General features: G+C 41.4%; 1 protein-coding gene across 13 annotated transcripts in view; it reads right to left on the bottom strand.

The window, feature by feature from the left end:
- Positions 1–26,230, bottom strand: part of LOC131953051 (uncharacterized) — a 192,351-nt gene that overhangs the window by 106,056 nt on the left and 60,065 nt on the right. For 12 of the 13 annotated variants that reach the window (XM_059316055.1, XM_059316063.1, XM_059316059.1 and 9 more), the window contains 2 exons: positions 1,402–1,565; positions 47–162 (listed from right to left, as the gene is read on the bottom strand). In XM_059316055.1, coding sequence (XP_059172038.1) covers positions 47–162; positions 1,402–1,565 — 280 coding nt within the window. Of the gene's footprint in view, positions 1–46; positions 163–1,401; positions 1,566–5,007; positions 5,358–26,230 lie in introns of those variants that run through there. The other variant, XM_059316066.1, reaches the window with a different exon arrangement.

The raw sequence follows: 26,230 nt of genomic DNA on the forward strand, positions 1-26,230 counted from the left end.
CCCTACCATCAACCATGACTATAGAACAAATCAAACCACATCCTACCATCAACATCCAAGAGTCTGGTCACACCAAACTCCCTCTCAGCTATGTTAAAGGCTGACTCCAAGTTTTGTTTGTTACTGTTGTGCTTGACTTGTCTGATGTCAACCAGATCTGGTCTGTAATGCAAACAAACAATCAACACATTCATTGAGTTCACATAAACATAACAAACATCACATTTGTTATTTGAGTTCACATAAACATAACAAACAAACAACACATTCATTAATTGAGTTCACATAAACATAACAAACATCACATTTGTTATTTGAGTTCACATAAACATAACAAACAATCAACACATTCATTAATTGAGTTCACATAAACATAACAAACATCACATTTGTTATTTGAGTTCACAAAAACATAACAAACATCAACACATTCATTATTTGAGTTCACATAAATATGTAAATTTCAAACATCATTCACAGTTTTAGAGTTTATTGACTAGTGGCTAGTGGCATCTATTCTTCAGCAACTGTTTCTCATGGTGTGTGATAGACAGAGTGATGAGGTGTAGATATAAAAAAGTAAAGATTCCTCTTTAGACCTAGCGATCAATTGGGCAGATGTATTGGCATTCATGTTTCTTGACCTCAGCATGAGAATGGATGGTGTGGTCAGCACTATGCCCAGCTGCCTTTGCTTTCGCTAATGTGAGTTAGGTACACATCAGAGCTGGGTGGACTCAGGGACTTTCTATTGATTTGAACCCAGATTTGACTCAAGACTTTCAGGTTAACAGTATAGCACTCTAACACTAGGCCACCTAGACCCATAGATATAGTTATAAATGTTATGTCAACAAGAGACTTCACATTATTATTAACAAGCATGCCGATTCAATATTTTACATAAAACATCAAAGATAGAAGATGGATTAAAAATATGTATTCAGTAAATTTAAATGACAGTCAATTTAAAGCATACGCAATAACTAACTCAAAGGTTTAGTAGATGAATCATATTGAAGAAAACTCCACCCATGTTAAAGGGTACATAACTTCACTCAAGGGAGGTAAATACCATCTTAATGTGATGTATGTCATAGTAACATGCACTTATCTGCCCCTTGAATAAAGTTATACAATTTACTCTGGTTCAGGGAGAAGCTCATTGCTTTTGTGTACACTGATGGTTCATTAGTTAATTGTAAATAACACAACGTTAGAGCAGTCCAGTATTGAAAGCATCTGTCTGACTGACCAACATAATTATGTTGCATTAGATGGACAAGAGATCACATGTAACTTAATCTGACTGACCAACATAATTAATCTCACTTTAGCTGGACAAGAGATAACAAGTGAACAGGCAAACGAATGGTAAACGAGCAGCTGAGTCAGACCCACCTGTTTCTGTGCAGGATTGACAAGAAAGCCTTGCCATCTCTCCAAGAGGAAGAGAAGTCTCTGATCTTCACACCCGGGTAGCCCTCAGTGGTTCTCCTGCTCCACAGCAGCAAAGCTTCTTTGGCAGTGATGTCCTCCTGGCCTGGCACCACAACATCCGAAATCTGCAGAGGAAACAAGGGAACATCTCAGTCAAGGGAACATCTCAGTCAAGGGAACATCTCAGTCAAGGGAACATCTCAGTCAAGGGAACATCTCAGTCAAGGGAACATCTCAGTCAAGGGAACATCTCAGTCAAGGGAACATCTCAGTCAAACAATGCCGGGAATTCATCAAGACCATATCTAGGACAATAAGGCATGAGCTAGTTTTGTTAGTGGTAAAGGCCGTTTTCTTCAAAACTCAGATTTTTTAATTAATTATTTAATTAAGAATTGGCAGTGAGACTGATTAGTGCTTTAAAATAAAAGTTTTCAATCAAGATAGTTGAAGAATAAGTTATTAAACTGGTTTTAAACATTTAAGATACACTTTTGATAATTTCAATGAATCGAGTTGGATAGGAAGATTAAATAATTAAAATGTAGCAATGTTTTTACTGAAGGGGGAACATACAATATTAAATGCATGTATTATATTGTCTTGTATTAGATTGCTTCATTGTTTTAAAATTTAAAATTTTATTGACTATTATTGTCAAAACTAAAAAAACTATGGCAAAAATAGGCAAAATGCAATATCTTTTTTGCTTCATTTTAGCAGCATTATTTAGCAATTAAAAATAGAATAAAAGAGTTAAATCAGAATTAAAAAAAAGAATGGAAGTAATTTGAATGGCTGTTGCTGGCAAAGTTTAAATAATGAAACAAGTCTAGACTTGCCAAATATTTGACAAGTGTAACATGACTAGACATGCCAAATATTTGACAACATATCATCTCAGAGACAGAAAAGATGACATCAAAATTTAAATCTAGCTTAATTAATGCTAAATCGTAAACCCAGACAGCCAACCCAACCTCAACCCAAACATGCACCACTTTACAAGTGCCAACCCATACAAAACTGCAATATAACATTCATTCGTATCCATCTGGCTCCCAGTCAATACCCCCCTGTATATACCCCCCCCCCCTTCCAATATAAACCTCCTGGACAAAAAGCCCATTGGATGATACCCCCCCCCCCCCCCCACACAGGTTGATATAAAGAAATACTGGTGATGATGAGAACCAAAAATTATAATTAAAAACAAAACAAAGAAAAAAATATGAGTTAATAGTTTATGACTGGACACCCCTCCACCCCACCCCCACGACCCCCAGACAAAGCCCCACCCAGCTGAAGTTTCCCACCTGCCTCCAGGTGATGCACATGTTGTGTGCACTGATTTGACATTTACTTTAAATTTTTTTTTTTAAACTTTTTACTTTTAGTCTGATGGGTGAGTTGAATGAATGAACTGAATGACACAATAAACAGGAGGAAAAGAAAAAGGCATGAGTAAACAGAAGGTTCAGACACCAGACATGCATGCAACATGTGAGCCATGCCTTACATGGAGGTAATAAGCTACAGACATGGAGAGGAAAAAACACAAGGAAATGGAAACTAACTCTCACAGGCATACACAGGGCACTCATTACACCCCCCAATGTCATTCATATACTACCCACACATGTTAGGTAATCCCAATCCAGACACCTCTTCTTGTTACACTAGTATATCTATCCCCCCTACCCCACACATTAGGAACACACCTCCCCCCCCCTCTCAAGTACTCATACGTTAGCTAACGCCTCCATCCCCATAAACGCAGTAGTCCCCCCTCACATATCACAGCTAAAACATATTGTATGTGTTAATGCTGTATACAAATCTAAGTCACGCCAAGCAAGTAGACACCCCCAGATGTTGGTGCTATCACGCAGCTTACGTGATCCATGCAATGACTTTACCCAACACCCGATGCCACAGTAGAGGATGACAACAGTGGCAGCCAGTGTATACCAAGAGGTGTTCAATGGTATAAGAGGGAATAGTACTACTCAGACTGTGACTAATAAACTCAAATTTAGCAATAGACAAGGTAGATCTCAGTTGACTCGATGTGTGTTTGTTACATAACAAGGAAGAACGACCACACATAGACCCTGGGCAACATGTTCTTATTAGTAGTTATCAATGCAGATACTACTAACAGTGTTTGAACGTGGGGAATCTGCTTAAGGTAGATGAATAAGCGTCACTCGGTGAATGCATGTATGTTGCCGGGCATACATATATTTCATAAACGATATCGTAACTAGACCTCCAGCACACGCTAAGATAAAAGAATAGGGAGGGGAGGTAAACTCTAGAGTTACACCATAAGGTTCAGGTTTCAGAATAGTTTTGTCAAGTTTATTCATTCAGAAACTTGAGCCTTGAGTAAGCTGCGTAATTCCCGCTGTGCTTATAAGCCTAGTCTATGCCATATTTATTTAGTATCCTGTGTATAAAACCTCTATATATCAGCTGACTAGCTACTCTATACAATGGGCTATATCAGTTAACTAGCTACTCTATACAATGGGATATATCAGTTGACTTAGTATATGGAATATATATCAGCTGACTAGCTACTCTATAGTGCTGATAATATTCCACATCTAAAATCTCGATACAATTACAATGTGACCTGTCGGTGCTGTTAGTATTTGACGTCTAAAACCTCAGTCCAGAATGACCGTATTACATAGTCCTGACCTGCTGCTCTATACAAACCGACCTGTCAGTTGGTGCTGACTGACACCAGCAAACGACAGAGTTCAACAACCTAGGCCTAATTGGTGCATTAAGTCAAGGATCCGCTGACAGGTCAGATCAGCACTTAACACTTACAGACGTGTCACACTGTCTACCTGTTCACTAAGACTTCATGTTGTGTCATCAACGTAAACAAAACACGTTTGTATTAAGATAGTGGTCTTAAACACTTCGATTTTTACCCTAAGACATATTTTAGTGTTCTAGAAACACAACGGTATTTAACTCACATCATCTGAACCCCTTTGATGTTTACATTCACGATGTTCAGCCCGTATAAGAATACCTACAACATCGGTATTTGACACTCAGCATCCAACCCGACCAACCCTACAACAGAAGGATATTTGAAAAGACGCCCGGAGTCCTAGACCGTATTACCAACCCGATAAACCTTATAACATATGTTATAAGGTTTAGCGTGTCTATGAATCGGGTCTATAAAGCCTTACTAATACTAAGTCATCCAGTGCCCTGATGGACGGTATTACCAATCTAAGTAAACATCTAATAAGGAAACTTATCAATACGTCCAGCGTCTTGATATGCCATATCACCAACCCAAGCAGTCACGGCTATTTAACTATAATGTTTAGCGGGTCAATGAAGTCTTGCAACATGAGTATTTAACTAATAACAAAACGCTCAGCTTCTTGATAGACCGTATTACCAACACAAGCAGCCCTATAACCCACGGCTATTTAACTATATCATGTTTACCGGGTCTATGAAGCCTTACAACATGAGTATTTAACTAATACCAAGACGCCCAGCGCCCCGATGGAGCGTGGCACCCACCTGAACTCGGGACGCCCTCAGCTCATCCCTGCTCCGACTGAGGGGCACCTTCTCCCCAGCCCCGCCATTGGCGTCTTTCACCGGCTTGTTCTTCTTCTTCTTCTTCTTTCTCGGGGAACAGCAGCTAAACATTTTTTATCCACTGCTGTGCAGCATCCCAGGTCAACTTGACTTGTGACTTATTCCAGCACTTGGGTAATCCGATAGCCGTGTGTGTCAGGTACACGTTTAGTATCCGAAAGTTTATCCATGCGAAACGAAAGTATCCAGTGTTACGGTGATCTTTAAATCACAAATTTATGACGTCATTAACGGACTCGATGCACTGAGGTAAAACTAGCCTGCGTTATAAATAGTAACACCACGTTATCTATAGACTCACACGGACATGTACAGATAACGGAAGAATAAAACAACTGTCAACATAGGAACATCCCTACTCCCGCAACACAACTGTGCAGTGTGTACACTCAAGCTATTATAAAACTCGTATCAAACACTAGAACCAAGAGACACTTAATAAAACTTATTGAACTACTACAACACATTCAGAGAGAGTTATGTATCACCCGCTTGAAACCACTGCACAAAGACTAGAGAATGTAGCTCCTATTAAACTACCACACAAAGACTAGAGAATGTAGCTCCTATTGAACTACTACAACACAACAAGAGAAACTGATGTATCACCCGCTTGAAACCACTACACAAAGACTAGAGAATGTAGCTCCTATTAAACCACTACAAAAAGACTAGAGAATGTAGCTCCTATTAAACCACCACAGCACACCTAGAAAAAAGACCGCGGCTCCTATCTACACACCTCCGGCTTCAATAATTAACGTAATTAACGCAGGACATCAAACACACATTGGTCACGCATCAAGCCGAGCGCTTAGACCAGCCTAGACTTGACCAATTCGATACCGTACCTCGCTGTACGACACGCCGTGTTACGGGCGTATATCGAGACAATCAGGACGTTACATCAATGTACGTCGAACTAAACCAACACAACATACACGCTGTAAGACTGCGCGTGAAAGAAAGCAACACAACTGAATCAACCGCATACATCACAATTCATCAACTTGTAAATATAGTCTAAGTGATTTTCTTACAACACACACAGCAAGATGAATAGAGATGACGAGGGCATTCAAGGGTCACTAGTGTTATACAAAACCCAAACATAGGTGCCTCTCAGAAGTGGACACAGTGGTGACCTAGTGAACAGAGGGTCACTGAAACCTTCACAATGTCAAACAATTAACGTCCTCTACCTTATCCATCGATAAAACGATTCTTATCTGGCATTCTAGATAACTCAAGCCTGTAGACACACAGGTGAACTCTAGGGGACACAACACAGCCAAGGCTTTGTCTCAGCCCACACAAACAATGATATGCAATTCTCTTTCAGCAAACAGAATGGCACCATAGTTCCACTCGAAATATTTGTTACACAACAAAGGTCCGACCAACAAACCAACTTGCATTTATCCATTCGAATAGAAAAGATAAAAAACAAAATATCGATACAACTCATTGATTACACGATCGATTTTGTCTTGAATCTATTGCTGCAATCACTTAACCGTAAATCAATATCCCTTAGGAAAACCTCTGACCCTCCTTCTTTGTGGAGTGGCAAGGGTTAAGCTAATATCTTTGTGGAGTGGAAAGGGTTAAACTAATATCTTTGTGGAGTGGGAAGGGTTAAACTAATATCTTTGTGGAGTGGCAAGGGTTAAACTAATATCTTTGTGGAGTGGCAAGGGTTAAACTAATACCTTTGTGGAGTGGCAAGGGTTAAACTAATATCTTTGTGGAGTGGCAAGGGTTAAACTAATATCTTTGTGGAGTGGCAAGGGTTAAACTAATATTTTTGTGGCGTGGCAAGGGTTAAACTTATATCTTTGTTGAGTGGCAAGTGTTAAACTAATATCTTTGTGGAGTGGGAAGGGTTAAACTAATATCTTTGTGGAGTGGCAAGGGTTAAACTAATATCTTTGTGGAGTGGCAAGGGTTAAACTAATATCTTTGTGGAGTGGAAAGGGTTAAACTAATATCTTTGTGGACTGGAAAGGGTTAAACTAATGTCTATGTGGAGTGGTAAGAGTTAAACTAATATCTTTGTGGAGTGGCAAAGGTTAAACTAATATCTTTGTGGAGTGGCAAGGGTTAAACTAATATCTTTGTGGAGTGGCAAGGACTAAACTAATATCTTTGTGGAGTGGCAAGGGTTAAACTAATGATTATCAGGCACTTCCTTTGATTAAACAATAACTCTAACACAACAGATTCCAGCGTGCTGAATGTTATGGTTGAAAACGGGACTGACATTACAAACTTTACCACCAGAACAGTGTGTATATAATCCACCGTGACATTAAGGAACACCACTCAATCGATTCTCGCTGTCTTCACAACGATAAAATCCACACCGCATCATCAAGATCGAAGAAATATAAAAAAACATCCACTTAAAAAACAGAAACTGTGTGACAGAGGAAAGAGCCTTATGTACACTGTATCAATTGACTGGCTTATAAAAAAATCTAGGGCAAAATACTCGACAAGCTTTTTTTTGTGCAAAGGTTAACCAAGAGATTACATGTGGAAGCGAAAACAATAGAGGAACACAAGCCAGAGGTTCTCACACTGTACCTGGTACAACAACACTATAAATGTATACAGGAGGGAGGGATCTCGTGGGGTTTTCGCGCAGGAGGGTGACGCACTGTACGATTTCATAAACAAAGACTTAGTTGATCGTTTCTAGCAGTGCTTGTATTTTATTTAGCGCACGGCAACAGGGTATGTTAAGAAAAGTTTTGAGAATCCCCGGAACTCTGCGTGAAGAGCCATCCGTTTCTATTTGTGGAGACAAGAAGAAAATATGATGGACAAGACGGGCGTCAGTGCCAGACATGTGGGTACAAGACGACGGCGGTGCTGGAGGAAGCAGAAGTCAAAGGTCAATTTACACCTCCGTGATACCCAGTGGTGACCTATTGTACAGCCGGGCGGAGGGGCAGAGATGGCATTGTACATGTAACAAATCAGGAAGAGGTTTAACACGCTAAATGCCATGTACAGGGTTAACCTGCATCATATATTACAAGCTGTCATTGACAGGTTTAACAATGAAAGATATCATGGAGAGGTTTAATTTGTAACAAGTCTCGAACAGGTTTAGCCTGCAAAATGTAACCGATATATTAAACTTGCAACATGCCGTAACAAGGTTTAACCTGTAACGTACCAGAGAGAGGGTTAACCGGCAACATCTATAACCTCGCGTGTACGGAGTACCTCAGGCAGGGGTGAGCAGTGCGCGTGATAACACTACAGGGTCACCGGGTACAGGGATTAGAGTGTTGAAATACACGGGTAAAACAACTCGAGATAAGCCAAACAGACAGCTGCAGGTAAACCCGCTCACGTTTTGACCCCAGATATTCACTAATCTCTCACGGTTATTCTTGTATTTTTGTGTCCATCATTCACACACCATTGTGTTTAGTTAACACTTCCCAATAAAACAGTTTTATCACGGAGAATAGAATGACTTAGAGAATTCTTCATGGCCAGACCCTTCCCCCCCCCCAATCATCAATACACACAGCCGAGGCAGATTTATGGGAATCTGGCAGGGCGGCAGTAAGGGGGGGGGGGGGGGGGTAACATTTTTATTTCTATAATTAAGCTATAACACAACCCTCAGTCCTGGTTAAGTCACCCCCCCCACCCTTTACCTCTAGTGGAATAAAACCTAACACGTACTACCCAGAAGTGCCCAGTTACAAACCATGAGGCGAGCGTACCGTCTAGAAAGGCGAGCAAGAAGGTAACACTTCATCACACGCCGTCAATGTTTGCCTTCAACCCACAATCCATTTAGCACCCAAGTCATTTTTTTATCGACATAATGGCACGGTGTTCTATTACGATTCCGTGTATCCGGAAATATAAAAAAAAAAAAAAGACCACACATAAGGATGTCTCTACCGAACGATGTTCACTGTTACTACAGACAACACGAATCAACATTTAGTGACCATTAAGAAAAAAAAAAAAGATGTACGCCGTGCTGGGAGACGACGGATTTCATCGCTTAATGCCCTTGTTGTCATGATGGGAGTTCACTCAGGCGAAACGGTATTCGCGCATGACTGATTTTTCATTCATTGATTATTTCTTAAAAGTGAAACTGACGTTGCGGTAAGGAAATTCTCAAAAAAAAAAGTAAACTCACGGACGGAAAAGGGCTATATTAATATAACATAGACATTGGTAGGGGTGATTATCTACGGAAATGCTGTTTCAAGTTTATTGATAAATGGAGTGTGTCAAGAATATTTTATTTTTATCTTGTGTTCCTTACTACTAAATTAAAAAAAAAAAAACTTCCTCTTAAAAAATTAAAAAAAAAAAAAAAGAAAGAAAGAAAGAAATGTGAGGGTGTAATATTTAACAGGTGAGATTTTTTTTTTTACCTAAACCCCTAAGACATTTACAAAATACATTTCTCTTCAAGGTTCTTTGACATTTACACAATAAAACTTTTTTTCCCCATTCGGAAACACTGAATAGGACGCAGAAAACTCTGTTAATAAAATGTGTTTTCACATCAAATCTTTCATAAATCTCCAGTACTGGGCCAATGGGAATCAGCCCTCTATCTAAATAGAATAAATTCCGCACAGCGAACCGTGACGTTTTAATTAACAGATGATAGAGCGCTCATGGTCTCTGGCAGTCACGGCGAATACCAAGGAGGGGAGATAAGCGAGGAGGTGGGTCACGGAGAGTTAGCGTTCATGGCGGGACAGGTAGAGCAAGTATTCACAAACTTCATGGACAATACAGCATCACATACTTATTCTAATACAGCATTACATACCTATTCTAATCACCTTAAAGCTGGCTTTAGTATTGTATTGTCTGGTTTTCTCATTATTTTATATTATTTTATAATATTTTATATTATTATTACTTTATATTTCTATCATCGTTGTTACTGCAATGGTCTACAACGACGCCTAGTTTAAAAAATAGAAGCATTAGACAAAAGAAGTTATTTCAAGGTTAGGCCAACGTTATACACAGGTACAGACTAAAGTGCTAATCAAGATAGAAAAGTTGAGGCCTTGTGATCTGAGTCCATCACTCAACACTGCACAGATTCGCCTAGCCTAACGTGCAGCTTCTCTCAACGTTTTGTCGTATTTAGCCTATGGTTTATTTATGCATCGAATTATCGATCTAATAGGGTCAAGACAATTAGGGTTTCAGTAACTACACAGATAGTGGTCTCAGCGATTATGAAGGCGAACACACCACTATTGTGTGGTTATTGAAAAGATCAGTAACTACACAGATAGTGGTCTCAACGATTATGAAGGTGAACACACCACTATTGAGTGGTTATTGAACAGATAACAAGTGGCGAAGAGCCGGGAAATCCCAAAAGAAAACTGTGTCAGCCCAGGTAGCGGCTGAATGTCAGAGATTTGTTATGTCCAGGCTACCTCAAACTTGACCCACATCCACAAATATTGACAGAGCTGAGGTAACTGGCCTAATGTTTGTTAAGTTGGATCCGATCGCCAGACAGACCGCCACAACACAACAGATCTAACCGTGTGTCTATTATTCGTTAAAATGGATCATATTGCCAGAGTAACGTCTACACTACAAGAGATCTAGACTTTTATCTATTGCTTGTGAACTTGGATCACATCGCCAGATGACAGCCACACACAACAAGAGATCTAAAAGTTTACAGTTTAGGGTTACATAATACATGCTACATATACCAACATATTAGCAGGTACATTTATATTGGCTCATTTATTAACAAGCTCACAACACTAGTTCTACAGATTGTTCGATGATGGTCATATCACAACACAGGGGACTAGTGAGTCGGTTGTGGGTTATATATCCACTATCAACATTAGGGGGTGTTGAGAGACATGAGTTTAACACAGAGACGTGAGTTAACACAGAGAAAATATTTAGCACGGAGACAACGGGTATACCACACAAATAAAAAGAAAGTTAACAATTCCACTTGAGAATACAACAGCTACACCTGCAAGCTGAATTTTCTATCAAAGAAGCGACAGAAAGCTGGAACCACAAATACCAGACAGTGAGACAGAATCCTTGTTGACATTGTCTAAGCTGTCATGTCAGTGACATGAGATGACCTGACACAACAACAGACATGCGGAGTACACCACGGAGATGCAGCATCCGGTACACGGTCATTTATTCCGTCTCCCTTTACGCTAAACGGGCGTCAGCGTGTACATCAAAACTTCAAAGGTTTAAAAGTTATGTTAACCTTAAGACAAGATTGATCAAATTTTGAAATCTGTCTACGTTTGTGTTTACATTAAACCAAAGCTACAACCATGTGAAACTTGAAGAAATCCCACAAAAGCTGCTGTCTTGACCAGAAGGAAAAAACAAGCACATGTCAATGGTGACGATGTAAACAAACAAGCGGCCAAAAAAATCGCTAATGTATTGACTGACAAGCATGTGACATCGTCTGTAATTAACAACTCACCTAATTAATAACACAAAAAACCACTATACAGAATATAAAAACACGCCTCCGAACAAAACAATAAGGTCACGGTTAGAGTTCAGTAACGAACATAATTCAAATTGTAAATTAGAATTTAAAAAAAAAACCCGCACAATCTTTGCTTTAATCTAACCTTAACTTGACAGGTTAACTCCTTGTTCTCGTCAATTAACGTCAAACAAAACAACGCGACGTATTTATCAAATCTAAATTTATCAAAAACTAAATTTACATCGTCTTTAGGACACCGCACACGCGTAGAGCGCCGTCAGTGAAAAGTTAATCCGTGCAGTCTAGCGTCAAAGCTTTGATCAGCAGGACAGTGAGTCACTGGGCGGCGGTGTTACAATCTGGGCCCCAGCTGATTAGGTAGGACAAGCTAATCTTGGAACACTAGCAGATTAGAGGTGTGATTCACGCGGGTATCTCCAACCACAATACGCAACACAGCAACAATTTCAGCAGCATATAATTCATATAATCAGCGTTTCCACCACCCTTTAAACATAATTATTTGCAAACTAAAGAAGAAAAAAAAACTCGATGCACTATTTTTTTATCGGTTACTTAATTTAAATAAAGTAGAGTCAAACTTCAATTCAGAAAAAAAAAATTGTTCAATATTAATGTCAAGTAATATAAACTCATACATCACATAATGTGACCTTCCTATCCCATCTTTCAGACTCATGTCAATCGCTTCTAGTTAATCTAATCCTGAATTACGTACACCAGCTAACAGGTTTAAGGCAAACAGAAACACAACAATCCAACTTGTTTTTCAGCTTCACCCCATGCATTTAAAGATAATCTTTAATCCTACTCAGCATCATAACTGTTTACTGACTGTTAATTAGTCATGTGATCTTTCTAATAACTGCCGCCGTAATTAACTACCCCGCTACTATTTTATCTCCCTTCACCCTACCTACAAACAATCAGACAACTTAGTTAAACCAATTAAAGAACAAAACCCGTAGAATGCTGATAACACAGTAGTTGTCGAGAGAGAGAGAGAGAGAGAGGGAGAGAGAGAGACGAAAGATGAAAAGATGAAAACGAGCTGGGCTATCCAGACGGTAGATTAGCCAGCAATGTCGAGCGTTGATTGACAGGGGTCAGGTATTCAGTGCACGGACAATGGGTCACTTTACGCCTTTGTGACTGGGGCGTCTTAAAGACAACACGGAAGAAGGAGACAGCGAAGGTCAATTATTTTTTTTGTTGTAAAAAGTTTGTCGTGTTTAAAATTATGAGTCGACAAACATGGCAGACCTTGCAGTGGAAAAAAAAAACCATGACAGACCTTAAGAGAAAAAAAACAAAGAAAATATAAAGGGGAGGGGGGTAGTGCCGTACCAAGTAATGCCCCAGTATAACAGTAAGGTATGCCGTACGGAGGCCTGACAGAGGGAGTGAGAAAGAGAGTTGTTAACCTACTTGATGAATGAAAGATAGCGTATAAAATGTGTTACTATAATTTTCCCACAACCTATCAGTCGTCTACATGTATTGCTAAACACGGCTCTGTATTTACTGTAGTAGGTTTATGGTAAGTAGATACTTACACATCGGAGGTTAGCCGGGGGGGGGGGTGTGAATACACGCTACTGAACAGATATTTAGGATAGACACTTCATTTTGGTCTGATAGTACAAGAAAAGTATAGACGTAAAGGGGAGGAGGGTGGATAAATTCACATATGATAATAATTATTACGTGATCAAAACAAAGCATGTCTTAACGCATTAAAACATCACAACGACAAAAAGCATTCTTTTACTGGTTCTATAGCTTCAAACACGCCAGATGTGGTATACTACAACTACACAGTTAAACTACTCCTTCTGTTGTTTTATTTTTTAAATCATAATATTTGTTACACTGATGGAGCCCCCTTTACGCTTATACAAACCAGAACGTAAGAAATAAAAATAGTTTAATCTCTCATACAAGCTGCAGCAGTAAAACTAAACAAAGATCCCATTTGAACTGTTGTAAAGATTATAAACATTATTGTTGTATGGATTGTAAACACATTTGTCTGGTGGAAATTTCCAGATAGAATTTTCTCAGGCATGTTAGGCCCATGCTACTGTGGCAGGCATGTTAGTTAGACACTGCTACTGCGGCAGGCATGCTAGTTAGGCCCTGCTACTGTTGCAGACATGTTAGTTAGGCCCAGCTACTGTGTCAAGCATGTTAGTTAGGCCCTGCTACTGTGGCAGGCATGCTAGTTAGGCACTGCTACTGTGGCAGGCATGGTAGTTAGGCACTGCTACTGTGGCAGGCATGCTAGTTAGGCCCTGCTACTGTGGCAGGCATGGTAGTTAGGCCCATGCTACTGCGGCAGGCATGTTTGTTAGGCCCTGCTACTGTGGCAGGCATGTTAGTTAGGCCCTGCTACTGTGGCAGGTATGTTAGTTAGGCACTGCTACTGTGGCAGGCATGTTAGTTAGGCACTGCTACTGTGGCAGGCATGTTTGTTAGGCACTGCTACTGTGGCAGGCATGGTAGTTAGGCACTGCTACTGTGGCAGGCATGTTAGTTAGGCACTGCTACTGTGGCAGGCATGGTAGTTAGGCCCATGCTACTGCGGCAGGCATGTTAGTTAGGCCCTGCTACTGTGGCAGGCATGTTAGTTAGGCCCTGCTACTGTGGCAGGTATGTTAGTTAGGCACTGCTACTGTGGCAGGCATGTTAGTTAGGCACTGCTACTGTGGCAGGCATGTTTGTTAGGCACTGCTACTGTGGCAGGCATGGTAGTTAGGCACTGCTACTGTGGCAGGCATGTTAGGCACTGCTACTATGGCAGGCACGGTAGTTAGGCACTGCTACTGTGGCAGGTATGTTAGTTAGGCACTGCTACTGTGGCAGGCATGTTAGTTAGGCACTGCTACTGTGGCAGGCATGTTAGTTAGGCACTGCTACTGTGGCAGGCATGGTAGTTAGGCACTGCTACTGTGGCAGGTATGTTAGTTAGGCACTGCTACTGTGGCAGGCATGTTAGTTAGGCACTGCTACTGTGGCAGGCATGTTAGTTAGGCACTGCTACTGTGGCAGGCATGTTAGTTAGGCACTGCTACTGTGGCAGGCATGGTAGTTAGGCCTATGCTACTGTGGCAGGTAAGCTTGTTAGGCCCTGCTACTGTGGTAGGTATATTAGGTCCTGCCACATGTTAGTCACTGCTACTATTGCAGATACGTTAGGCCCTGTCACAGAGACAGGCATGTATGGCCCTACCAACAGGCCTGTTCTCTACCTGCTGCCGATGAGACTGTGTCTAGATATGCTTACAACAAAGATAGCTTATCTGATCGTATATCACAGCTACTCCAAGCCTAACGCGGAGATGTATCATCAGATAGGTGTCGCCATTATTCCGCTGTTTAACATTTTTTATGTACACCTAGACGACGTGGGGGAGGGGAGAGCTAAAAAAAACGATTCACGCGAGAGAAAAAAAAAATTATTTAAAGAATGCGAACAGACCAGTAAGGATTAGCGCCTGAACTGAGAGAAGGACAAACAAAAGTTCACATTGACAAGCCGGGAACAGGTTAAAAAAAGCCTTGAATCTCTATACACAGGGGAGACTACTTCAGTGACTAGATCAACTCGTTTATGTAAGTAAGGGGATGTCACTGTATTTAAACATCCGACAAACGCGGCGGTCCAAGAGAAGAAGAGAGAAAAATAAAATAACACTGAAACACGACAAATCCTGAGTCTAAAAAACATCATCTCCTAACTAAACGATAGCCCAGCTAATCCCTACACAAAAAAAAAGCAATTTCATAACTAAACGCTGAATTCCTTACCCAGCAATAAAAAATACAATAAGCATGACTTAACTAGTCCCGTTAATACGCTCAAGGTATTGGTTAATTTCCTAAAGCTTTAATCAATAACCTAATCCACGGCACACAATACGTTATATTATTTTATAAGCAGTCGTATTCTGTGTACAATTTATATAATCACAAACCCGTCAATCAAAACATATAATCCAGTAAAAGAAATAGAACCACACGGCATCCACCACACCAACCACATGTGGAAGTTAACTAGCGCAAGAAACAGAAGCCATAACACAGCTATCCACGCACAGAATTTAATCCTGGCTGAAAATAAAACAATAACCACCGAACAACAGTTTAAAAAAAAAAACTAGCCCGTGGTATGATGACAGTGGCGCACGGTGTATCAAAGTCAGTACTGTCGACTTTCTGTATGACAGAAGGCGAGAAGAAACTCTCACACACACACATGCGAGGCTGGGACAGACGCCGGTACTACACCGTCAATGCTGGGGCCACCACGTAAGGGCGGCTATGACAAACGTTACTAGGAAAAATGAGTTATGGCCCCTTCAGGTCTAGTCTCGTCCTAACACAAAACTGGCTCGGGTGTTCTGCGCCCATTTGTCGGGGGGCGGGGGACGGTAGGCTCAGTTGTGGCTTAAAGTGGTAGGTCGTGGGTCAATGGACGGTGACCTTAGTGAACAAATCTTCGGGTCAGCCTGTATCAGATGTTGTCAGGTAGACTAACAGGTAGACTATCTAAGGCTAGGGTGTGGGTCAATGGACGGTGACCTTACCGGCTAGTCAACAAATCTTCAGGTCAGCATGTATCAGATGTTGTCAGGTAGACTATCCAAGGCTATGGTGTGGATCAATGGACAAATGGGCACAATTATCAATAGATTTTCAATGGACAAATGGGCACTCTTATCAATAGATTGTCAGACTAAATCGGATAGACAACAGAAGGGTACCTTCACAATACCTGATGCGATCATGTGAATCACTAGACAAATGACTACGTTCTTCAATAGATCGCCTGACTATTTCAAATGTAGGTAGGCATACAACTCAAGGATACCTTCACGATACACGATATGTTCATGCGGAACCACAGAACCATGGCTAGGTTTGTCTATAGATATCAGATGTAGGTAAGCCTTCAACACAAAGGTACGTTCGTTCATTTCTTTAAAAAAATCATTTAAAAGATAGTTCGATTGATCAACTATTTTAGCGTATTAAAAGCTATCACAAATAAACATTAAAACGGGAACAAAATCACGATGCAGACTCTAACAATTGCCTCCACCCCACCCAGTGAAGGCCATAGACCAACATGCCTGTAAAATCTTCAGTTTATTTACACCACTGAAGTGTACTTGACTTAATCATGTAAACACGACCACACTGTGGAACACGATAATTTCGGTCAAAACTAGAGAATATTGTTCAAAATATTAAACCATTCATTGTAACAAAGCCTACAGAACCCACTTAACAAGAGTAAACGACGTTCACAAATTGAGCACTTCTGTTGTATCGCTAGCGACAACCATCTTAAGACAAAGACCTGATCAATAGACAAAGGAACTAACCGCACGCAGACGCTTACGTTTTTTTTTTAAAAATTTGTTGACAGTCAAGCGACCTTGAGAACCGGACGAGTTCGACCTTGCTATTATAAACACACAGCAATCAATATGTGTATGAGCTAGCCAAGATGTCGCACGCGACCTGTCGTGTGAAGGGCTGAGTCACGTGACCTCACCTGCGATTGTCGCCACAACTCTAATGGCTGGCCTGTCCCCGTATTGTCGAGACAATCAGAGTATTCAATACAGGGACTGGAGTCTCGGGTGACAAAGACGTCAGTAGGGGGGGGGGGGGCTTGCTAGGACAGAGGTACGGAGTGTACGTTGTTACATTATGGTACAGTAGAGTGGGGGAGTAGGGAGAATTGCCAACACAGAGGTACGGAGTGTACGTTGTAACATTTAGTTATATCGAGAGGTGGGGGTGTAACAGCGCCCACACTGTTGTGTACTGTACTGTGTACACAACACGTTATAGTCACATGGGGGTGGGGTGAGCCTAGTCAACCCTATGAAGTAGACTTGTGTACACAACGCTGTTTATTCTAGTCACCTAAGTCCTAATCACTTCCCCATTTTTACATTCACACGGGAGACTTAGAGAGTGTTACTCTCGCTGTAAGAGTTGACTAGATAGGAAGATGTGAACACGACTTTGTTGAATACACACTGTAACATTTGAAAGATGGTTGAAGATGGTGTGTATGTATGTAGACACAATTTTGTTGGACACTCGCTCTAACATTTCAAAGATCATTGAAGATGGTGTGTGTGTGTGTATGTGGTCACGACTTTGTCGGATACACACGAACTCTAACATTTGAAAGATAGTTGACAAAATATAAAGAAGGTTTGTGTGTATATGCTGACACAAATTTTGTTGAACACACGCTCTACCAATTGACTTGCTAAATTGGGATGCTTTTGTTTTAAGTGTTAGACATAAAAAACGTATACAAAGACAGTATATGCACACGTGGAAATTCGACAAATGTTCACCTTGAGCTATTATTGATATACAGATGTTGACATAACACAAACTATACACACGATAACTATCTGTGCTAGTCCGGTGACCATTGAAACAAGGTTTGTAAATTAAACCAGGCATAATTACTATTGATCCAAGCAAAATAAAAACATTAACCAAAGCACACCAACCATTAATCCAAGCACAGCAACCATTAATCTATCAATACACACCGCGAAATACCCCCATCAATACACACCGCGAAATATCAGCATCAATACACACCGCGAAATATCAGGATCAATACACACCGCGAAATATCCCCATCAATACACACCGCGAAATATCAGCATCAATACACACCGCGAAATAGCATCAATACACACCGCGAAATATCCATCAAAACACACCGCGAAATCTCGACACGAACACGAAATAACCGCCCTCAACGAAAAAAAACAACAACACTGTTGCTGAAGCAGAGAACACAGCCGTGACTATCCCCCAGTGAAAGTTGCCGCCATCTGTAGTCCAACACACTGTAACTCTTATGGTAATGGACCAACACATTGCAAATACCTGCTCAATAGCTCCATAACTAATCACTTAATCCCTACAACCCATGTATTGACTTTTACTTCTATATTACAACAACTGTGGTTTTTAGACTGCTGTATCAACGAGCACTCGTGCGATGACAAAGAAGGAAACAGTCAGCGTTTAACACAGGCAGCCCGTGATCTAAACCAGCATTGAACTCTGGCTGACTGCAGCTACTGGTTGGTGGGGGAGGACAGAGAGAGAAAAAAAATCGTTAAAAGTACAACAGTCCGTGGGTGCCATGGAGCGATCGAAGAGCCAGGCGTGTCCATTTTGTCAGTGGCACAAGCAGGGTCGGTACATAGTGATGGTCGGCATGTGCTGTGGCATGTCCGTGTTGTGGCATGTCCGGCTCGTTGTTGGGGCAACTAACTTTTGTATACACGCGCGAGAGTAAAAAATAAATGTCATTTTAGATCATCAAATTTGTCATAGCGACAATCAATTTTAGTGTGGACGGTAGAGGGTAAAAATTAATATATGTAAATCATATAATTAATTATAGCGGCAATCAACTTCAGTGTGCAAGAAAAAAAATATCACTAAAAGTTAATCTCATCAGTATGCCAATTACATTTCGCGTGTGTAAAACATAAGCATAGTTAAAATTGCGAGAAACTGTGTTTACCATCGTAAATTTTATCATAATGATAATAAAACTTGAAATAATTTCCTTAGATTAAATAATACCAATATCCCTGCATAAGATTCTTCTTCAAAATGAATATAACGCGCACTATATTTAGTGTGTGAATTGGGTCAGTCAGAGTTCAAATCTTCCAGCGTGACCAAGCGCCACTTAGCCATCTTACAGGGCCAGAACACAAACGGTGCTCCACAAGTCTCAGACAAATCAAGACAAACACAGTCATCGTACACTTCACGTTTTTTTAGTGTAGTGGTACGGGGTATGACAGAGATTTTGTATCACATCTTATTGAGAAACGTTCCCATACATAAGATGAAGTAAAGAATGAACTTAACTAGGTTAATCTGATGTAAATCATTACATATTTAAATGAACAATAATAATGAAGGATGACAGTAAACATGTAAAACGTTTCAATAAAACGTTTGACCAATGGCTCGGTAAAACATGGAATGCACATTTAGTAAATTGTACAGCGCAAATACAAATTCCCTCCCCCTTACAAACGTATGCCATGAGAGTACTCAATAATCGATGCTTCTAGAAACGCCGACACGGGGTTTGGAAGCCATCCCGATAATGCTATGGCCATTCCAACTCAGGAAAATCCGTAACTCTAACGACCGCTCTCTAACCCTAACAGTGATAGTGTCCGTTTAAAAAATAAATAAACAGGGTATTGGTTGTCGGGTACTTCAGAAGAACCCAATCATCTATAGGCAAAGTGTGATTATGATTAAACAAGACATAAACAATACATGTCAAGGAATTTTGTTAGGTATGGTTACACATACAACAACGTATTTCATAAAGAACCAGCGTGGACACAACAACCATATGTTAACGACACGTCTCATTTTGTGACCTACTCACCACTGGGTATTGATGGCCAGGTCTCCGTGACCGGGCGAGACCGCTTTCATTTTCTCTGACACGTGACCACCTGACTTGACGTTGATTGGCTGTGACACGATCGAGTGCAAGAGCCGAACAAGGGCACGGATATTGTCTGACAGAACTCGGCGTTCTGCACGAGTGAGCAGGCCTGGGTTGCCACCGTGGTTTACTGGAACCCACCGTCACGCTACAGTTGTCGGGGCAGTGAGGCGAGTCTAACAGGGCTGGCGATAACGTACCAGTAAAGGGCGGGGACAGATGACAGTCGAAAGATGTTTTCTCAGAAGGATATGTATTCACTACCTGCTGTGGGCCGCTGATGAATGGATGATACCATTTCAGCCGTTTTCTCACAGAATGTCCACATAGATGGCAGCCACAAAAGTCGTTATTCCTACATTGAACACACGGGGTAGAAAAGTCTGCGTACATGTCATGAACCAAAGCAGGTTCCTGGGTATATAAATCCGACGTCCTTGTTTTGACCCGAAGGTCTGCTAGTCTGTCTCGACACGGACACAGGCTGGAAGCACCACAGGTAAGGCACGGTGTTAACACATAGAGCAACATTTCTTTGGGTCTCCTCTCTTCAGGGAGTCTGTACACGCAGCTTCTGTAGCGGGGACATTGGACGGGAACCGTCTGCTGCACCAGGTGACCTGGGCTCTGTGTGTAGACCTGGTTCAGTGGCACCTTCCACGGTGGTGCCATCAGCAGAGATGCGTCTTTTAGCTCCAGCTGGCAAACGTGTGCTTGTCGGTACGGAGGGTGAAACCCTGTCTTATGCATGTTCGGAGGGTGAAACCCTGTCTCTTTAATGTTCGGAGGGTGAAACCCTGTCTCTTTGATGTTCGGAGGGTGAAACCCTCTCTCCTGACTGTACGAAGAATGAATCCCCGTCTCAGGTCTGTACGACGGGTGCAACCCAGCCTCCTGGGCAGACAGCAACGCCGCAGGAATTTTCTTCCATATCCTGTACCAATCGCTGGCGGCTAATGAAGAAAACCGAGAACATCCACAGAAAACATAATGGCAGCCTCTAGCAGTACCCGGTGTAATGGTAGAGTCCCGACTTTCTTCCAGAATCCATGAAAATATCCCCGACATTGTAGACGGCTCATGCTCACTCCCTATGGGCTCAGCACTTTGGTCCAGATTCTGCACGGGCTAAAGATATCCTTTCCCATCTACAGCAATGACATCATCCGTAATCCTTGGCCAAGAAAGATAAGTGCATTTATCCCACATCAACACAGCTAGTTAATTATAGCTTAGCTAACAGTGTCGTGTCTATATCCGCCTTACCATTAATAAATTACCGCAATTGTACTGCACACAGCTTGAATCCCTAGACCCACTAGACAACACGCAGAAAGCACTCAATCACCAACAGCTGAAGTAATACGTTAATTAAACGCTCGCACAGTTGAGTCTAACGAGTACCAGGGCGGGGTCTGGTAGTACTTGAACAACGTGAATCAAACACATAGACCAGAAACTAACGGCCGGCACACGGGTAACACATGTTTCCCTGCTGTAACGCGAGGTACGGATCTCCCCCACACCAGAGGAATCTCCGCCGACCCTAATCTACAGCTGGTTAGCCGCCCACACCCCCCACCCATCACACAAACGTCTTTAACACAACGTTCTAACGATAGGTAGTTAGACGTTAGCTCATCGCGAGATCAGATCTACACAAAGAAATGCTCATGGTCTGGAACTTGAAATATGTCTACCCCCTTCCACACTACACCCCTCCATCTTTATAAACATGTCTACATGTATATAGGTCCTAATTCGCATGTAGCCGTTAGCTAAACACAGAAAAAAAAATGTAATCCAATATCAGTTGAAATCTTTAAATACGGCTAGGTGTCCCTGTTAATCAAGATCAAACGGTGCTAAATATAGACAGCCATATGACGCGCGACACGGCACGCTGTTGACTCTAAGCTGGATATGCTAATTCTCATCGTTTGCTAACGCACGTGTACCTGGGTCTCACTACACACGCAATGTTGAACGTGCTACTCCAGTCGCTTATGACGTCATATAGGCACTTACTTCATTCATAAAGTACACACTAACCACGCGGCAGTCCAACCAACCATTAACGAGTTGGCGACTGCCTATGTATTTGCTATAAATGTTAACATAAATAAACATTTTAAACAAAAAGCATCCATAGCGTTATCCCCCTGTATTTAAAACGACCGTCAATGTAAACAGAAAAAGACCGAAAAGCAGATTCCTCTAACACCTAGCTTATCCCGTGAAGTACACAATCTATCTCAAGTCACGTGATCACACAACTCATTCACCCACGGACGCCCTTTCTTTTGTTTTCTCACGGAGAGGAGGACGAGCTACGGGATAATTATTAACCGGCAACCAGTGCAGATACAGGGTTGCCAGATGGGCGTTGAGCCACCGCCCGCTGCTCTAGGACATCTTAACTGGCCACATCCTGCCGTCTCAGCTGACAGAGGCGCTTTTTTTTTTCACTGGCTCAGCGCTTGTTTTGTCAACACCAGGCTATTTTTAGCACTGAGTCATGAGACAATCGATAGCATCGCTCTGTCACAGTGGCACATACGCTAGCAGCGCCGGAGACGTCGTATACACGTGACAGTGGCACGCATGTCAGCATTATTGACGATACCACCGTTTATATATATATATATATATATATATATATATATATATATATATATATATATATATATATATATATATATATAAACTGTGCTATATATGTGTCCATAGATGACGTATTCTCTAGAAAGCAACTACACCACAAAATATAAAGTACACACACCAAAACACAGTGGCGCAGCACTTCCCACTCTCAACACATTAGAACATCCAAGTGTACGAATTCTAAACTTCACTTCTGGACAGTTATCGTAGTAAACAAACATACACACATACAGTTTATCGCAGCAAAGATATCGATCGAGATATGTTCTATTTCCGCTAAAACATAATCCATCCAACACATGTCGCAACGTTTTAAATATAGCACCCGCACACACCACCACCGTCAGCGGTATAACTCTGAACGGGAAGAAAAATAATTTCACCTAATGATGAGGTAAGAAAAAAAACTCAACCAACACCGGACGATCAAACGGTTCCAGAAAGCACCGCTCCTGTGTGAACTCTTCCATCTTGTGGCATGCATACCTGGCCACCGTTAAACCTGGCCATCAGATGGTGGGCGGAGGTAAAGGGCCAACACAGGATTGCTCTGGAAATTTCTCAGAGGTCAGCACGGTCGGGGTACTGGTATATCCAGCCTGGCGCGGCTACCACATGGGATAGATCTAACTCCCAGGCTAATGTTTACATTCTGACACTAAACGAAGTTAATCACTCGCTAACTTTCCCAGCGGTCCACCCGACTTAACAGGCCGACTTGAGACAGCCCCAGGGGAGAACCCATTCACACTAGTCGCGGTACAAACAGAAGGTGTGTTTGGTGTGGACTAGCCCGGACTGGACACGACGAAGCTGGTCTAGTGGACAGACACAGTTTGACGTCATACAGGGATGCTCAGTCCATCTGCACGGGACTGGTGAGCCTATACAGGTGGGTTTTACACCCCTCGTTTTCACAGGTAAACACTTGGTTTAGATACAGGTGTGTTCAAACAATAGGGTCATTATGTGAGTTACTGCAGTCAATGACAGCAAAAAAAAAAAAAACACACACACATTATGTGAGTTACTGCAGTAAAAAAAAAAAAAAAAAAAAAAACCCACACACACATGTCAGTCTACCTTTGTGTGCGTTAGTTTATTACCACAGACAATGGTTTCATATGGGAGCTAACTACGATTTAATTTGATAACCTTTCTTTTATTATAATGCGGTAACGGTAAAAAAAAGTAATTAAATCCGTTCTGGCATTTAATTAACTAACACCCTCATTAGCAGGGTTAATTTTATTATTAACCCGCACATCTGGTTCCGATGAGCTCACGTCAATCACAATTAGAGTGAAAACCGCGAGAAAAAGTGTGGGTTTATTCAAATATTATGACATGCTAAGATTAGCCTCAACAACAGCATGCCAACATTTAAAAAAACAAAAAAACCTTACCTTCCCAGCGACACCGGCTAGCAATCCGGCAGTTTGTCTTAACGAGGAGAAAACAGATTTCTCTTCCGTTTTCTTCCCTCTCCCTGGCCAAAACTTGCCGAACATTGTCCAAGAGATGTTGTCTCTATCTACTCACTCTCCTTTGGAATGGGACACCCACAACAGTATCAAAAAGTGAGTTCACACCGGCGATACTACTGCTCACACGGCCGGGCATACGTCGAGCGCAGAAAACACTCATTACGACAAGCACTTGACACTTGGCTCGTTAACTGGAGGCACACACATACACAAAGTTGACAGAATGTACGACACTCCTGCACCTACTCCCACTTTGATGAAGAAACCAACCGCAATCCAATAGCGAGACTGTACTCAATAAACCAACTCATGAACATCCGATACAGCAATTTGTCGAAACTCCATCGCTTTTCTAATTTAAAAAAAAAATATCTACAATATCACCCTTGGATTCCAGTAACCACACCATTCAAAAGCCAGAAATCAACTACAAATCTACATGCTCCTACACACAACACCAGTGCCACAATGAGATTTTAACAAACATATTCCCCTATACCACAGGGTAACAGAAACTCAACAAGAAAACGACCTCGGTATGGGTTACATAATGCCACACCTACAGATGCCCATCTAGCATACGGTGCGTGGTATTCTAATTGTATTACAACAAAGCCTGAAACTAATTCATTACATGACAACTCCTGACACGCTACACTCAACAATCTTTCTCTACACGTCTCTAGCAGACTCACGTAACTTGCGGCTGGCACTATAGGCAAATAAAAACTCAAGCTACGTCGTGCAAATAACTCCCCCCCCCCCCCAACACCTCACCCGGTCCAAAAACGGTGTCATTTAGCAAACTCTGCCCTTACCTAATCACGTGATATGTGTCTGACACTAAATGTAGGTACTCACGCTCCGACGTGCAAACAACCTCTCAATCCCACCCTACCCGGTCCAACATCGGTGTCCTATAGCAGACTCCCCCCCCCCCATTTAACGATGTGAAATGTGTTTGACATTAAACTTAGGTATACTCCGACGTGCACCTCCCCCCCCCCCCCCCCCCACACACACATCAGTACACACAACAAAAAAACACGGAGACATGAAGAACACATTCCACAATCCTGCACTCAACCAACAAGGAAACGCCCAGTGTTTGATGCTCATTATATCATTAACGATGGCCTAATGGGATGTTGACTATCTAGCGTGTTCCATCAAACACAGCTGTTCCCCGCCCGTAGAATCAACATCCCCATAATACCAGCGACGTTTTCATTTTGTTCAACCAAGCTGTCTTTGAGCCCAGCCAATTGATCTGATTTTTATTTTAGAAAATGTAAAAATAAAGCAATAAAGGCGAAGAAGAAACCATTATGTAATTTTAAAAAAAACCGGAGCAGGTGAAGATGCATTCAATGAAACAAAAAAAAACGATGAAGGCACAGGCATGTCAGGCAAGAATAAAAATATCTGAAATAGACTTCAAGAGAATCTCGACAAAAATGTGAAACAAAAATAGACAAGAAAAGACTGATTATATACCCCAGTAGACAAAATATGCAACACAAATAGACAAGTAAAGACTGATGATATTTGTCAGTAGACAAAAATACTGATCATATACTTCAGTAGACAAAAATACTGATGATATACTTCAATAGACAAAAAGACTGATGATATTTTAGTAGACAAAAATACTGATCATATACGTCAGTAGACAAAAAGACTGATGATATACGCCAGTAGACAAATTAGCAACAAAAACAGACAAGTAAAGACTGATTATATACGCTAGGGCTGCCAAGTGACCAGGTACAATACTTGGAACAGCGGGATGTGTTCTACTTACACAACCATGTAGAGCAACCACAACGACCAACCCTAATTATACAAGACAGAGACAACAAGAATCCCATTGATGCAACATTTTTCAAAGCAAACTCCACAAGAATGTGA

Source organism: Physella acuta, unplaced genomic scaffold, assembly GCF_028476545.2.
Source record: "Physella acuta isolate Inbredline_101_S28 unplaced genomic scaffold, ASM2847654v3 ptg000902l, whole genome shotgun sequence".
Classification (NCBI taxonomy): Eukaryota; Metazoa; Mollusca; class Gastropoda; family Physidae; genus Physella; species Physella acuta.